Raw genomic sequence first — 16,874 nt, forward strand, 5'->3', positions numbered from 1 at the left:
ACAAAAAAGTGGAGCTGGCGGGACATCCAACATGGTTTGGGTTTTTTGTTTTGCATTATTTGTGTATATCAGAATTAAAACGTTCACAGCTTAAAGCCAAATTCTCCTCTCAGTTTCACTACTGCAAACCCCACCAAAGACAATGGGGAATACATTAATGTAATTTGAACCTATACTTAAAACAGACATATTAGTATCCTATACATAAACACTCAGGTCTTGAATATTGAAGGTTTGCATTACTTTGGGAGTCTCATGCAATGAAAGAACAACATTGCTTAACTGGGACGTTGCCTTCTTGGTATCACAAATTCTTCAGAAGCCAATACTTTTCTGTGATCTTCACCTCTTTCTCTCTGGTTTTAGAGCCCCTTTGTAATAAGAGCACATAGGCTTCTGACGTGTCTATAGCCACTCACATCAAAACAAAGGGTGGGAGTAACTGAATAACAGATTTTCATATTAGAGAGGGGTAGTGTAATGAGGTTCCACGCCTTATTACGTAGTTCAGCTCTCACTGAGAACGGAAAAGGAGCTTCAGAATCTTAGTTTGTACTATCACTCTGATGTAATGCCAATGGGTAACTTCTGCGAGTCAGGGTTAGATCCACAAAAGGTCTTAGACACCTAAACGCAACATTTAAGCATCACTGAGATCCTCAAACGCCCATTCCACTGATGCCTAATTCTGTAGGTGCCTAAACTTCCACCATTAAAGTCCTTTAGTTGTTAAATTTCTGCCAATGAGCATATGCACAGCCATCTCAGTCTAGGCACTCAGGCATCTATCTCGTGCCAAAGACACAGTAGGATCCTCAAACTACACATTCCCCCACATGGCCTAATCTGGTAGGCATGCTCTGAGCATGCCTAAACCCACACAAAACAGCTCCAAGAGAAGTCTCCCCACCCCAACTTTTAACCCATGGTTAGGGCACTAACCAAGGATGTATTGGAAAAGTACATAGACAGGCAACAAAAATTATTAGGAGTACGGAACAGCTTCCATATGAGGGGAGATTAAAAAGACGGGGACTATTCAGTTTAAAAAAAGAGAAGACTAAGGAGGGGATATGATAGAGGTCTCTAAAATCATGAATGGTGTGCAGAAAATGAATAGGGAAGTGTTATTTACCCCTTCACATAACAGAACTAGGGGTCACCCAATGAAATGAATAAGCAGGTTTAAAACACACACAAGGAAGTACTTCTTCACACAATGCACAGTCAACTTGTGGAACTTGTTGCCAGTGGATGCTGTGAAGGCCACAAGTATAACTGGGTTCAAAAAAGAATTAGGCAAGTTCCTGGAGGATAGGTCCATCAATGGCTATTAGCCAAGATGATCAGGGACATAACCCCATAGGGAAGGGCCTTGCGGGGAAGGGGAGGTGTGGGGGGTGGGGCCACGGTTCAGGTGCCAGTGGCCCTTCCATTTTTAAGAAGCTTCTGCCACCCCTGGAGAGCAGAGCCATCAGTATTCATTGCTGTGTAATATCTACTAGATATTTCTAGTTTATGGGCCTAGTCCTGCACTCCTTATTATGGCCAAGTGCCTGTTGAGAATTTTGCCTCAGCGGAAGATAGGAGCTCAGGATCTACAGTACGAAAAGAGGGATCAACACTTGGAACAGATGATACAGAGACTAATGAAAACAATGCCTCTGAATCTCATAAAACTCAAGTCTTTTACAGCACTCTAACAGTGTATGAAGCACCCTCAAAGAGGATGTAAATTTAATTTATGTCCATTTTAAGGGCCCTTTACACTGAGTGTAAATGACAATCAGGCTCAGTGGTCTTACATCTAATGAAATACTAATCCCAGATTTAAAAATATTTATAAAAATCACTGGAAGCAGCCATTGTGTTTTGAATTACTGTACTGGGGATGGAATGGGCCAAATTCTGCCAGCACACACACACATCTGCAACTCATACTGACTTTACTGGAATTGTGTGTGTATTTCAAGACAGAATTTATACCAGTGTGTTTACTACTTTGCCTCCACCTAAACAGTGTTTTTTTAAATTGTACTGAATATAACAACTGAGTTAGATGATGGTTTATACTCTGTATCAGTGGAACCAGCTGGTATATGCTTAGCCTAACAGAGTTTGGCCCTGTGTCTACATGTTAGAACCGTTGTTGAACTTGGACAGCCCTAGAGTCCTGACCCAGCAAAGCACTTAAACATGTATGCAATCTCAATCATGAGAGTTGTATCACTGAAGTCAGTGGGATTAATCATGTGCTAAAAGTTTTGCTGGATCAAAGCCTAACTTTAGAAGATAGTTGTTTGACTCTGATTTCAATATTATATGTTCCAGTTTCATTTTCTGGGTTGGGGAAACTAGCGTGTAACATCTATGAGAGAACTTTTCTTGGAGCTAAGTAACTCACTTATGGATAAATTAAAGGGTCTGCCCTGCTCCCATTGAGGCCAATAAGAGTTTTGACATTGACTACAATAGGAGCAGGATTGGACCATATGGTTTTATAAACATAGCAAATTGCAAAGAAATATATTTTAAAGCAAACTGAATTTTCAGGAGGACCTTTTTCCATGATGTCACCTTTAAACTTTCAAATATATTGAATATTTAGTACTTACCCTAGCAATGGATCAATCCAGTTCTCTTTTACGTAAAGAGAATCATATATCTGACTCCATTCATCTTTTATCCATGTACTCAAATTCAAGACACTGAAGAAGAATCTAAGAAACTAACAAGAGATTACTTCTTTCAAATTTGATGAACTGAAGAATTGAGTTACATGCAATATTTACATGGAGATTACACAGATTTTCTTAGAAACACTGCTGCAGACTTCGCTTGTGTATTACACTACAATTGTAATTAATACACACCCCAGTATTTGTAGGTGCATTTCAGTTTTGTTGCAACAACCTTATGTCCTGAAGCCATACCTTGTGCGATATCAGTAAGTCCTAAAATCTTTTTATGGACCTGAAAAACACCCCCATGTTCATAGTATGATGATGTTTTGATGCAGTGTGACCTTGTTTTCAAATTATTGCTTGTTAAAACATCACTATACTGGGACACAAGTTTGTGTCTGGAAAAAAACTGGGTACTGTAAAGAAATGATTCTAGTCTAGTAAATCTAGCTATACAATAAAGATGACTAACACAATTAATTTTCTGTTCCCATTGAACTAGAAGATTGAAATTTGGCACACACACACATTGTGGGCCTCCGAATACTGGAAAAAACAAGATCTAACATTTGAACTTCCACTTTTCTATTGGAGTTCACCAAAAGGTCATCAGCCTTTCTATAGAATTTTAACTATTTAAATGGCCTTTTGAACTAGAATCTTGAAATATGGTACTCTCATTCATTATGGGCCACTGATTTCAGGATAAATTCCAAATCTGAACTTTGACCTTTCCATTACAATTCTTAGAAATGAAAGGATTTGCCTGACAGTGAGTGTGGAAAAATCTTGTGAGACCTTCACTTTGCTAACTATAGGCCTGACAGGACCATTTCCAAGGAAGTACCTAAGGATTAGGTTTCATTTTTAACTATTGCACATCTTAGCCTGTACACTACCACATCATCCAAATACCCTAGAGCATATTGGCTGGGAGGCTGAAGAACCTAGTCCATCAAGCTCTGGAAAACCACAGGCACTCCATTCAGCCCAAAAAGGCCTGGTATGAAAATGAAACCCTAGGGCAGAGGTAGGCAACCTATGACATGCAAGCTGATTTTCAGTGGCACTCACACTGCCCGGGTCCTGGCTACCGGTCTGGGGCGCTCTGCGGCGCTCTGCATTTTAATTTAATTTTAAATGAAGCTTCTTAAATATTTTAAAAATCTTATTTACTTTAAATACAACAATAGTTTAGTTATATATTATAGACTTATAGAAAGAGACCTTTTAAAAACATTAAAATGTATTACTGGCATGCAAAAACCTTAAATTAGAGTGAGTAAATGAAGACTTGGCACACCACTTCTGAAAGGTTGCCAACCCCTGCCCTAGGGTATGGATAATGTTGTTTTATTTGTGATTCTCATTTTGGTGGAATACTTTTTGTTAGCTCTACAGCAATGAGATATGTTTCCTCCTAGCCAGTCTAGCAAATCATTCTCCCTTGTGGCAAAATATCTTGTTCATCTCAGTCCTTTTTAGCCTTGGAGACTCAGGATTGGGGCAAGGCAAATCCTTATTGGTGGCACAGGGTCCTGCTACTCCTCTCCTCTGTCACTCCCTTGTGCTTGTTTTCCTTCCCTTCTGGGGAGCAAGTGCAGCCTCCTTACTGGGAAGATTTGGTGTCGTCTCACAAACAGCCTACAGGCAGCTTCCCTACTCCCCTCACTCTCCCCCTCCTACCACTCAGGGGAGGGTTTAAAAAGGTCCCAAGTAGTTGGAGTCAGCTGAACCTAATTGGTTCCCTAGCGACCCCTTTTCCAGCTGAACCTTATTGCCCCATAGTTCTCTCTCCTTAGTGGATAGGGAGGGGCCTTTTAAACCCCTGGGACTAATTACTACCCCCCTTTTGTAGCTGTTTGTCCTGGGTTTACCACACCCTGCATATGGGGAAATGTAGGATCCTCCCCTGTGGAATCAATAGGTCTGATTCGCTACTACTTTGTATCTTATATTGTCATTACATCTGTGCAAACTGGATGTAAAACAGTACCATCTTAGCACAGTAACATTTTTCACCCATTTTGCACAGGTGTAAATGTCACCACATAGGGCAAGCGTGGGGAATCTATGTTCCGTGGGCCAGATTCCGCCCGTTGCTTAATTTCATCCAGCCCTGCCCCACTCCGCCCACCCTGTGCTCCAACCGGGAAGCAGGGTCCGGGGCTCGCCCCACTCAGCCTGGCTCTCCAGCTGTGGAGAGGGGTTGGGAGCTCACCCCACTCCACCTGCCTGGCACTCCAGCCAAGAAGCGGAGTTGAGGGGCTCGCCCTGCTCTGCCCACTGAGAGCTCCAGCCAGGGAGCGGGGGCTTGCCCCACTCTGACCATCTGGTGCTCCGGCTGGGGAGTGGGGTCGGGGGCTCGCCCTGCTCTGCCCGCCGGGTGCTCCAGCTAGGGAGTGGGGTTGGGGGCTCATCCCGCACTGTCTGTCTGGCACTCCAGCCGGGAAGTAGGGTCAGAGCACGGGGGTGTGCCCGCCCGCAAGCCCCCATGCCCTGACCCCGATCCCTGACTGGAGCACCAGGCGGGCGGAGCGGGGCAAGCCCCTGCACCCTGACACTGTTCCCCAGCAGGCGCGCTGGGCAGGGAGTCAGAATGGGTGGGGGTGCAGGGGCTCCCATTTTTTCAGGGCCCCACAATTGGCGGGGGCTCCTGGGCACACCCCCTTGGCATAGGGGCTAATCCGCCGCTTGGTGTAGGATGGGTGAGCAAGCGGGCAGCCCAGCGATGGCAGAGGAATGCTAAAAAAAAATAGGCCTGCTGCTTGGGGAGCCAGGCCTGGCGTGGGGCGGTGGGACGGAAGCCGTTGCTGCTGGAGAGAGGCGTCTCCCCTCAGAGCTGGGTGCGTGCCTGGGTCCATCACCCCTGCAACGCCAGCTGGAGGAGGCAGGGGAGACGCAGCCCCATTCCATCCTCTCCCCCACCCCTGCCCCCTGCCATTGCCCACCCACCAAAAGTCGGGGCCCATCCAAGTGTTCCATCCTGGCTAGCCACTGGGACATCCACCCCGGAGCAGGGGGAGGACAGCTCCTCTCCGTCCAGTTCTGGGGAGGAGCCCCCCCACGCTCCTGGGATTCCTGCACTTGGCTCTGGGCCCCCCAGAAATATACTGACAAACCAGGGGGAATTCAGAGAAGAGCCACACGACAGCAGCAGGGGATGGTAGGGCTGATTTACGGCAAGAACAACATCACAGCATCTGATCCAAAGACCGGGGTAGTCAACGGCATGGGCTTTGGATCAGACCTTTGCTTTTTATTTGTGTGTGGCCTGTGATTGATTTTTTTCTGTGGGTCTATGGCCCCTGATAGAAAAAGGGTTCCCCACCCCTGACATAGGGCACAAGGCAGAAGAGAATCAGGTCCAATGTCACAGTATTCTTCCATAGTGGTGATGTACTGAAGGCCTTATCTACATACTGAGTTGCACCAGTTAATCCAAAGGGGTGTTTTTAAACTGATTTAGTTAAACCAAAGCTGGTGTCAAGGACTGCTGCTCTTTGGCAGACCCTTCTTTCCATATGGACTCTTTTCTTCCTTCCCTTCCTGCGTCCTTGATATTCCTCTCACTCAGCCCACCCTATCAGGCAGCAATCAATTGTGCATTGCGCTACCACCTGCCGCTGTGCCTCTGATTCACTGCTCTTTCTCAGCTCCCTCTGACTGCAGGGCCTAGACCCCCTGGATCTTTGCTTAATCATCATCTGCATGGTGCTTGCAGCTACCATTTCAAGGCAGATGAAACAATAATATATACTGATAAAAGATAATGAATCAGTTCTTATCCAAAGCAGACAAAGTTTATAAGAAAAATAAGTTCAGATCAATTGACTTTTAACAACTCTTGTTCTTGGGTTGGCAGCACCGACTCGTACATAATTTTCTAACTGCTATCTTTAGCAGAAAGAATGAGGAGTACTTGTGGCACCTTGGAGACTAACAAATTTATTTGAGCATAAGCTTTCGTGGGCTAAAGCCCACTTCATTGGATGCATGCCATGGAACATACAATAGGAAGATATATATATACACAGAGAACTACGGTATTTTCCACGGCATGCATCTGATGAAGTGGGTTTTAGCCCACGAAATCTTATGCTCAAATTAATTTGTTAGTCTCTAAGGTGCCACAAGTACTCCTTTTCTTTTTGCTGATACAGACTAACACGGCTACCACTCTGAAACCTATCATTAGCAGGTGGGACAAGATGGGTGAACTAATATATTTTATTGTACCAACTCCTGTTGGTGAGTGAGAGACAAGTTTGCCTCCCTCACCAACAGAAATTAGTCCAGTAAAACATATTACATCACTCCCCGCTCCCCCGGTCTTGCTAATATCCTGGGACCCACATGGCTTCAAGACTACATATATCTTTGACAGGTGGCTATTGTCCCTGGAGGCTTCCTGCTGCTAGTCCAATTACATAGTAGCCATGAAGATTTCACACTCTATTAGGGAAAAATGGGTAATTAAGTAATCAAACACTATGAGTTGTCTAAAATATACACAAAAAGAAAAGGAGTACTTGTGGCACCTTAGAGACTAACCAATTTATTTGAGCATGAGCTTTCGTGCCACAAGTACTCCTTTTCTTTTTGCGAATACAGACTAACACGGCTGTTACTCTAAAATATACAGAGAGTTGTGAAAGGTATAATTAAGATATTTGCTACGATGATGTATATTTTAGTGACCAGTGTGTTCTTGCATGAGTCTTCAAGGACAGACAAAACAGAAAGAATCAGGGGTTTGTGCATAAGCCCTGTAGAGGCTCTTTATGTGCCATGCCAGAGAAGGCTTTGAATGCCACTCTTGGACACACATTCCAGGGTATGCCAACTTCCAGCTCTGACTAGGAGGTTGTTTGAGCCAAAGTCCACAAATCTGGCCTTAATGATCCACATGATAGGGTTGCACAGAGTGCAAGTGTGGGTAGAGTCCAGCCCCATGAACCTACAGTGCATTTTTCATTCCTTAACAATGGGAACTTTTGTGTTTTGTTGACCAATTATTTAATGAGCCATGAGAAAAATTCCATTGCTTTTCAGTCCTCCTTTTTGTCATGTGTAAATAAGTAGCATCCTCATTAGTGATTATTTGTGTCTTTGCTATCTTGTGATGTTATTGGTATCAAATGTGTAAGGGAAGTCACAGAGCTATCATTTTGGTAATGACCTTACTTTGCTTATTCATCTTGAAATACACACTGCCTGGTAAAAAGATAATTTCTTCAGTGTAGGCACTGATAGCCTGTCCTCAAGTGCTCCAAGTTTCACTACTCATAGAATACAATGAGCCAGATTCATCCCTCATGTAATTCCACTGAAACCAATGGAATTACACCAGGGATTAATTTTGCCCACTGTAGTGCTTTAATATATTACTGAAGTAATAAAATAGTATGTGATCATGTAATTAAAGATATTATTGTAATGTACAAAGGCCAGGGGGCAGGTGGTGGTGGGGTGGTGAATTAAAGTTGGTTATGTACTTCACTTTGCAACCATAACAATCTTTAATGTAATTTTTTGTAGAGTATTTCCTAAGTTTTTAAAAAAGCAAACTGAAAAAAATGAAATTCTATCACATGGAATCATACTGACACTGACTTGGGTCATCAGTAGGGTAGGAACCTTTATATCCACAGCACAGACCTCAGCCATGTAAGCTAACAGAGTAACTGATAATGGTAGTAGGTTGTCATGCTCCCTGTGGACCTGCCACGACTGCTTTTTATAATGGGAAGTGTTAGGAAATCTTAACTTCGGCATTATTACATGCATAACCCATAATACAGTAATAATAATTGAAAATACCTAGTGCTTTTCATCCGTAGATCTCAAAGCACATTACAAACAAAGTCATTATTATTAGCAGTTGTCAAGGTTGAAGGGATTCAGAATGTGAGACAGAACAAAACAGATTCCCGAAGGCTAAAAATAAACAAAACACTAAGTCAGTATGTATTTTTGTGCTGATCAGTTATTGCTGCACAGCACTATAGTCAACAAAGTGCTAAAATGACATAAAAATAAAGAGGTGTAAGGCTAATGGCACAGTACATTTCAAAGTTATTTTCTTCATTTTTGTCTCTCTTTTGTCCTTGTCTTTAAGATACAAACCCTTCAGCTTCCTCACATACATATAAGAATAATACAGATTAATAAAAACAGTAAGTCCTGATCCTGCAACCAATAGGCAAGTCATCTTTTCTCATAAGAGGAATCCCACTGAGATTGCAGGATTGGAACCTGTTCCTGTAAAATATTTTTATAGGTATAGGGCCTTAAAGAGCTCTTGTATGTTCTCTTATTACATGCACAGATTCCATGTTTAGATTCCTAATGCACAGATTCCTAATTTTCCATTCAGACTGAAATGTGTCTAGTATTCCTAATTATTTTGCTTTAATCAAAATACCCAGCCATATTCTGGTATGGAGGAAGGGTTTTTCCTCTATTTTATCAGCATTTACAAATACGAATCCCATCTTGCAATTCTTACTCACACAAGTAGAGCTCACTCAAATAGTCCCCTAGACTTCAGAAAGATTACTGATATGAGTAAGGACTACTTGCATAATTAAGAGTCACACAGTTGGGCCCATGATCTGGAGAAACATCTCCTTTTATGTTCATTAGATAAAGTAAATCTGTTTAAGTAATATACATGAAACATTAGTTTGCATCTCAACTAAAACGCAAGATGAACTCAGGACAGGAGGATCTTAGCATGTTGTAATAGGTCAACATCCCCAAAGGGTATCCCAGAATTCTGTCTGCCACCCTCATGCTGTTGCTACGGCTGCAAATCTGCCTTCTGTTGTTTTTGTCCCTGTTGCTGGGGGACCAACTGCTGCTTCTAAATCCTCTGCTGCAGGTGCATTCATCTAATCTAGCATCACTCTAGAGACAAAAAAGCTTCTCTGATGCAAGAGGAAAAAAGTGTACCAGAAGAAACAGTGTGGAAGGTCACTTGGTACTACACCTTCCTTTATGGAATAGGTATATTGTACGCAAGGAAGGAGAAAATAAATGTGTGTGGAGCAAAATAGTGTCAGGGACACTGGCACTCCAGCCACCTAAGGTTAAGAGAATGGAATCATTGAGCGGTGACCAGTATGGATTAGAAATCAGATGTTTTGCAAAGTAAAATATCATTGATAGCCACACGAGCTCCAGAAGTGTCCAAACCACTTGTTTTTCCCCAGAAATCTTTACAAAGAGTCCTGGGGGTTGGGAGAACTTTTTAAAGAAAGTGTCATTTGCCCATCAGATTTTGATAATCTTCCTAGCCACATCTCCTGTATTCTTATCCCTAACAATTAATGAACTACATCATTACTGTTTGAACTGACTTTATGGAAACACTCCATGCCAATGCCTTCAGATGCATAACACAGCCAGACTAGCCTGCTCTCTTCTCTTATACTACATGACAACTATGCTCACTGGAAAGGCAATGCAGTCACAATGAGCAGGATAATAAGTATAAAGACTGTATAGATAAATCCCAGTTATCTGAAATTTGCCTTTCCCCTGAACACAAATGTATTTATGAACTGAAATGCCAATTACCCAAAACCTCAGTGTTTTGGATGTCTCCTCAGACATCTAGACAATTAGAGCTTACCCATGGTACATCCATGTAATATAATTTTTATTGCTTTACATGGAAATAAATCATGAACAAGTAGTATAAACTGAGTATGACTTCGGAAGTGCGGCAGTTTTGTGCTAGCAGAATATTGATTTCCCATCATTTAACCAAAAGACATTCATCCAGTCTTATTTAAATTAACTCAGAAGCTGAAAAGTTCAGAGTGTAAGTGAAGGAAGAACAGTACCCACAGTTTTTAAAATCACAGCAAAGACCTCTCGACTCAAAAAATAATTAATCAAACAATATGAAAACATGGTGTGATGTTAGTTTAAAATTTTTGCTAAAGTGAAATTACTTTCATTACCTTATGCATTTTAGCAATGTCCAGAGATTTGACAATTCTGCTGAATTGCTGAAGACCAAGCTCCTCCAGTTGAAAAGTGGCCAAATAGCAAATAACTATCAAAAGACACATATAAAAACTATTTATATTCATTACACTTTTGGATTTTGACCATGGGGCTATGGCTGAAACCAAATCATGTGACTCACTTTTGGCACTTTCATTATTAATAATTTTGAAATATTTTTTTCCTTTCGTCTGTATAACGGGGCTATATAAGGATTGCCATTAAAAAGACATCCCTGTTTGTCTTATCATAGCCGACTCTCAGATACTATAGTTATTTCCAATTTTGTGCCAGATTCTCAGCTGGTGTAAATCAATATAGCTCCACTGGAATTACACAAGCTGAAGATCTGAAGCTTTTAACTACAGAAAAATACAAAACAAACCACAGTTATCTGAAGGCAGTGGAGTAGCCTTCAGACAATTGAGAGTTTGCATATCTGGAAGATCAACTCCTGCAAAGTTTAGAAGCTCTGTAGGGCTAAAGCTAAACTCCTAAAGGTGTTCTATGCCTTGCAGGAACAGAACTTAAGGCAGTGTAAGCTGCTGGAGAGGAAAGGGACCAAATGCGTCCTGAGTACCACTGGTCAAAGTTTCTGTGACAGAAAGTTTTTCTGTTGGAAATGCTGTTTCTTTGGAACTGAAACTTTTTGTGGGAATATGTTGCTTCAATGAAGTTTTGCTCCTAAAAAGGGGAAGAAAAGCATTTTGATAAGCTCAAAACATTCCATTTTGACTTTTTCCAAATGGGACATTTCATCTTTTCATTTCAATACAATTTTTCATCTTGAAAATTATTTTTTTACTTAAAAAAAATTAAAAGTTGAAATCTAAATGTCACATTTCAATTGATCCAAAGCATTTTTTTTTTCAAAAAAATGTTGTTTCGTGTGCAATTGCAGTTCCCACACAGCTCTAGTCTTGAGCAAATAGGGGCCAATGAAGGAAAAGGCAGAGAAGCGTAGAGTTGTCCCCAGAACTGGCAGAAGCGTCTATGGTGTTTCTCTGATCCTGTGAAGCTAAGGAACCCTTGTAGCACAGTGGTAGCCCTGAGGAACATACCAGGCTTTAGTTGATTTGCCTATAGCGCAGTATTTCAGATACCACAGCATGGTAACTATTAGCAAATCTTGACCAATGTGCAGGAGGCAAGTCAGTGTATGGTAACAGAGTATCAATCTTCTGTTTCAGCATAGCAACACATTTAAGTGGTCTTAGTGGTATACAGATGTATCTTATAAGAGCATTATTAAATTCAAATCTGCTCACATATAGTAACAGCCATGATAAACAACTTTGATAATCTAAGTGTCAATGAAGCTTGGCAAGGACCGTCACAAGCAGCTTAGAAAAATCTAAGCCAATGACCTTTGGACTCTCAACTTGTTCATATGGGAAAATATTCAGGGACACCCCCCGACTTCCACCTGATTAATGGAGGTCTTTAACAGGACCAATCCTGCCAATCCAGGAACAGCAATAGTCAGCTTAATGGTCACATTTATGTGCTTCTGACACTGAAAAACATAAGCTCTTTGTTTATGATGGAGAACTGTGGATAATTAGGTATCATTTAAAATTTTCTTGGATGTACGATGAATCTGAATCATGATAGCTGAGGTTCACATTTAGCTATTAATTTCCTGAACTTGAAGGTTTTCATAAATTTGCTTAAGATTCTGAGGTCCAGGATGGGTCTCAGACTGTATCTCTTTTGGGCACTAGGAAATATTTGGAGTAAAATGCCTGCTCTTGGTGCAATGGAGGAACCGCTTCTATAGCCTCCTTTATGGAAGGGACCTTATTTTCTCCCACAGAAGTTTTTCATGAGAGGGAGAGGGATGTGAGAAAGCCTGGTGTAAAATGTGATTGAGTAACCACCACTGATGATATCTAGTACCCAGCAATATGAAGTGAACTTGCACCAGGCATCATAGAAGGTCAAGAGATGTGGTCCAAATTGCATAGATAGAAGTGTGTGACTCTCAGCCATCTTGCCCACAATGTTGCGTAGCCACCACCAGCAGGACAATATGCAGTCTGTATTGTGGACTTTTCGCAGGAGCAATCCTGGAAAAGGTAGAAGATTGGTATCTTCTCTGGGATTGAGTGCTCTGCTGCTGCTGAACAGAAGGGGATTGCCTGTGGAACTGAAACAACATATAAGGTATTTTCTTTTCTGAAGAGATGAGGACTGGAAAAGCCCTAGAGATTGGGCTTTAACTCTCTTGGTTTTAATTTCTGCAGAATCGTATCCATTTTATCACTAAAATGAGCTGATGCCTCAAAGTGAAGTTCTATCAGTTTTTGGGACTCTGCAGCAAGGCCTGATGACCTACCCCATTAATATCTCCTTAGAGCAATGCCAGTGGGCACAGGTCTGGTAATAGAGTCTGAAGTGTCATAAACTGCCCTCTGGGTATGTCTATCTTCAGTGACCAAACTTTGTTGCTTCCCTTTGTTCATCCAGTAAGGAGTACTGAATAGGGTTAATGGAGTCCCATAACACATAATTATATCTGAACATGAGAGTTGGCAGTTTGCCACTTGGCAACCCAGAAGTGGAAAAGATAACTTTTCTTCCAATGGGATCCGGTCCTCCATCCTTCTCTATGTAAAGGGAGCAGTCACAGATGCTCTGTAACTTTTAGATAATTCCTGAGCTGTCAAGATCAGCATGGAATCGGCCAGTGGATGTTGTAACAATAATTGGCCCTCTGAAGGTATAGGATACATACAATCAGCCCTTTTTGATACTGGTGGCAAGGACACAGAAAAGAGCCAAATGTCTTCTGCTGGCTTGAATAGTCCTTGGAGATTAGGAAAGGTGACTTTGTCTTTTGTATGCAATTCCATGATGTCAAAAAGGGTATCAGATGGTGCAGACCCCTCAGTCTGTAACAAAAGGGTATTAGTAATTCTCCTTGTCAGCTCCTGAAATTGCTTCTGTTCATTATGAAGAGAGACGAAGTCCCAGTTTGATCATCAGGGGACATACCATTGGTATAATACTTGATGGCTGACTGCTCCACTTCCTCTGAAGAAGTCTCCTCACAGTTATCATACCCATAGCACTCTTTTTGGGGAGGCAATGTTGCCAGGGCCAACAGCGCTAGTCTTATCTGCGCTGATTGAAACATGGGTATCCTTGAAGGTGGTGGGGCCTGGGAGAAGGTTCATACCAGGAAAGTTCTCAGTGCCAAAGAAGGTTCCTCTAGTGCTGGGAGAAGATCGGTATTGATGTTTTTGCTGATGCTGAAGTCGGTGCCGTAGTGGTTTTGATAGAATAAAGACTTAAACCCCTGAAAGGTCCAGAAAACTGTGCATTGGGACACTACAAAAACCTTTCATTGACTTAGGAGCCTAAGTCTCATTTTCAAAAGTGACTTAAGCCATAGTGGAGCCTAAGTCAGTTAAGCATTACAGTGCTGAATGGAGCAATGCCTAGTAAATACCTTTAAAAATCTGGGCCTAACTAATAATAAACTAGGCTAACTAGCTCACGGAAAAGAAAGAATTCTGTTTAGCTGTCTGTGTCAGTGGCAAAGGAACTCTGGTGGTCATCCTAGCATGACAGTACTGCTGTCACACCCCTCTCTCAGCAGACACGGCTTTGCTATACAATTCTGCAGTGCGATGATAGAAGTGCTAGATCCCATAAGTGGGACAGCACAGAGGCTGTTGCAGAAAATTTTTAAGTGAAATCTGCACCACCTGGATACTTTATTTTCTTCTAGTGATGGATATGATCATGTATCTGAACTGTACCATCAGTCTAACTTTCAGCCAAATTCTGCAGTACTTACTCAAGCAAAACTCCCATCAGTGGGAGTTTGGACTGAGAAAGGATTCCAGGATTTGGCCTTTAGGTTGTAAGATCACTGGTGAATGACCAAGTCTTTATATTTTGTACAGCACTGACCAAATGATAATGCTTAACATGGAATCTAATCGTAACACCTGAACAACTGAAATAATGTATCTTTCTTATGTTCCATAGTTATACTACGTTATGTAGCTTAAAAGAATACCTACCCACATAGAGATTGCGCTCAGAAAACAGGCAATGCTTCCCATCCCGAACAAAAAATGCATTGACTACTATGTCCAATAAAGGTTTATATTCAATACATCCAGCTAAAGTCTCCAACTCAAATGCTCCATCTGTCACATTAAGGGTCTAGAGGGATACAAAAAATAAGTAATGATGAATGAATTCAGGGAACAAAATATTAAATCAAACAGCACTGACTGAGGTGGAGGAGGCACAATTTTAAAACTATTTTAAAAATGAATACAACTTTAAGAAGTTAATGGCCTTTGTAAAGCAAAATTAAAAGAAAAAAATCTTTGACTTTCAGTTAACCTGCTGACATGCATTTAGCAAAAAACCTCAAATGATGTGTGAAAGTCAACAGTTAATGCAAAGAAAATGTATATGTAAAGTAATGTATTGTCCTTGAGCTATGATCAATGACTAACTCACCCAATAGAATGGGGAACCTCCAATGAGATTTTGCTCTTGCACGGGGAAATTCTCTTTACCTACATAATGCCAAGTAATGTGGTTGTATGTAGGAGAAGTGTCTGTAGTTTGGGGAGGTGAAATGAAGCCCAGAATCAGGGCAGGGGCCAGGGGAAGTACCCCTCTGAGGTTGCTACTTTAACTTATCGGATGGAGAAAGTGGCCACAGGCCATCCATACAATTAATACATTCTGCATGTGCAAGTCTCAGGATCCTTGTTAATGTAGATTCTGTGCATATTACCTTATTGGTCTCCATTGTCACTGTGACGTGATGCTCCATATTCTTTATAGAAATAAGCTTATGATATGAATATGGAATAACTAAGATATATTTTATGCAAGATGACTCATGTAAGATATCATTGGAAAGATTATGATTTACTGAATGTGATTATCCAATTTGTATGCATGTATCATTTCTGTATCTGGAGTTAGGAATATTGACTATGTTACAATTACAACTGTGGTTATACTTGGAGACACCCACCAGATAGTAAGCAATCAGCCTTAATGGTCTATTAGGAAAAAAACAACAAGTCTCTGAAGAAGTGGATCCCCCATCTTCCAAGAGTTCCTTCCTGTGAACATTGTAAATAAACCTGGTCTGATGGTTGCTTTGACACTGCAAGGTCAGGTGATAATGTCACCTAGTAAAAAGTACCACCTTGGACACTGCTGGTTCTTTTCCCGTGGAAACAAAGGCTTCCCGCCTTATGTAAATTCTATTTAAGGCTGGGGAGTAAGGCAAACAGGACTCTTCTCCATTGCCTTCCTGCCCAAGAAGAAAGACAGATGAAAGTACCTGAAGAGACAAAGGAACTGAGCTGAGGGAAAGGCAAGGGCTGAGTCCAGACTAAGACAGAAGTCTAGTCTATAAAGAGAAATAACTGGAACTCTAAGCTACAGAAACTCTGCAACTCGCCTAAAACAACATTTAGGGTCACATATTACATTTTGTAATCTGTTTCTTGAGCGTATTAAGCCTAGTGTGCGTGTTTTGTTTATTTTGCTCAGTAATCTGCCTTGTTCTGTTTGCTATCCTTTATAATCATGTAAATATCTTTTATAGTTAATAAACTTGTTTTTAATTTATTTCAAAACCCAGTTTGTGCAATTCATATCTGGGGGGGCAAAATCTCTCTCCACGTTGAGGGAGAGGGTGAATTTTTATGAGCTTGCGCTGCGCAGATCTTTCTATACAGCGCACAACAATATTATTTTGGGTTTGCTTCACAAAGGCCGTGTGCACTTGAGTGCTAGGAAATTTCCTAGCTGAATCTTCCCATAGAGAGCTACTTGCAGACTCTGTGTGATTCTACAGCTGGTGCGTCCCTACCTGTGTGTGTGTGCTGCCAGAGGCTGGAGAGCCTGATTCAACAAAACAGGGAGAGGGAGCCCAGGCTAGTGGAGCAGGCAGGCTCAGTGAAACCCCAGTACATCAGGTGGCATCCTGGATGGGCAGTCCAACCCATCACAGTCACCTGCTGAAAACCCTTTGTGAAATATACAGAAGGTTCAGAGGCCCCCTTGCAAGGACACTCTACCTGTGACACCCCCTCACAAACCCAGTGCAAGATTTAAGTGGCATGGAAGAATCTGTGGTGGTGAATTGCATAGATGAATCTCATGCTGAACAATCTTTCA

General features: G+C 41.6%; 1 protein-coding gene across 2 annotated transcripts in view; it reads right to left on the reverse strand.

The window, feature by feature from the left end:
• The window catches only part of CFAP99 (cilia and flagella associated protein 99), a 104,964-nt gene that overhangs the window by 56,234 nt on the left and 31,856 nt on the right, over positions 1 to 16,874 (reverse strand). Inside the window, exons 3-5 of one of the 2 annotated variants that reach the window (XM_084626974.1) lie at positions 14,738 to 14,882; positions 10,658 to 10,752; positions 2,616 to 2,728 (exon numbers count right to left, since the gene is read on the reverse strand). In XM_084626974.1, coding sequence (XP_084483100.1) covers positions 2,616 to 2,728; positions 10,658 to 10,752; positions 14,738 to 14,882 — 353 coding nt within the window. The remainder of the gene's footprint in view (positions 1 to 2,615; positions 2,729 to 10,657; positions 10,753 to 14,737; positions 14,883 to 16,874) is intronic. The other variant, XM_084626975.1, reaches the window with a different exon arrangement.

The sequence above is a fragment of the Lepidochelys olivacea genome, assembly GCF_965140295.1.
Source record: "Lepidochelys olivacea isolate rLepOli2 genome assembly, chromosome: 4".
NCBI classification, from domain to species: domain Eukaryota; kingdom Metazoa; phylum Chordata; order Testudines; family Cheloniidae; genus Lepidochelys; species Lepidochelys olivacea.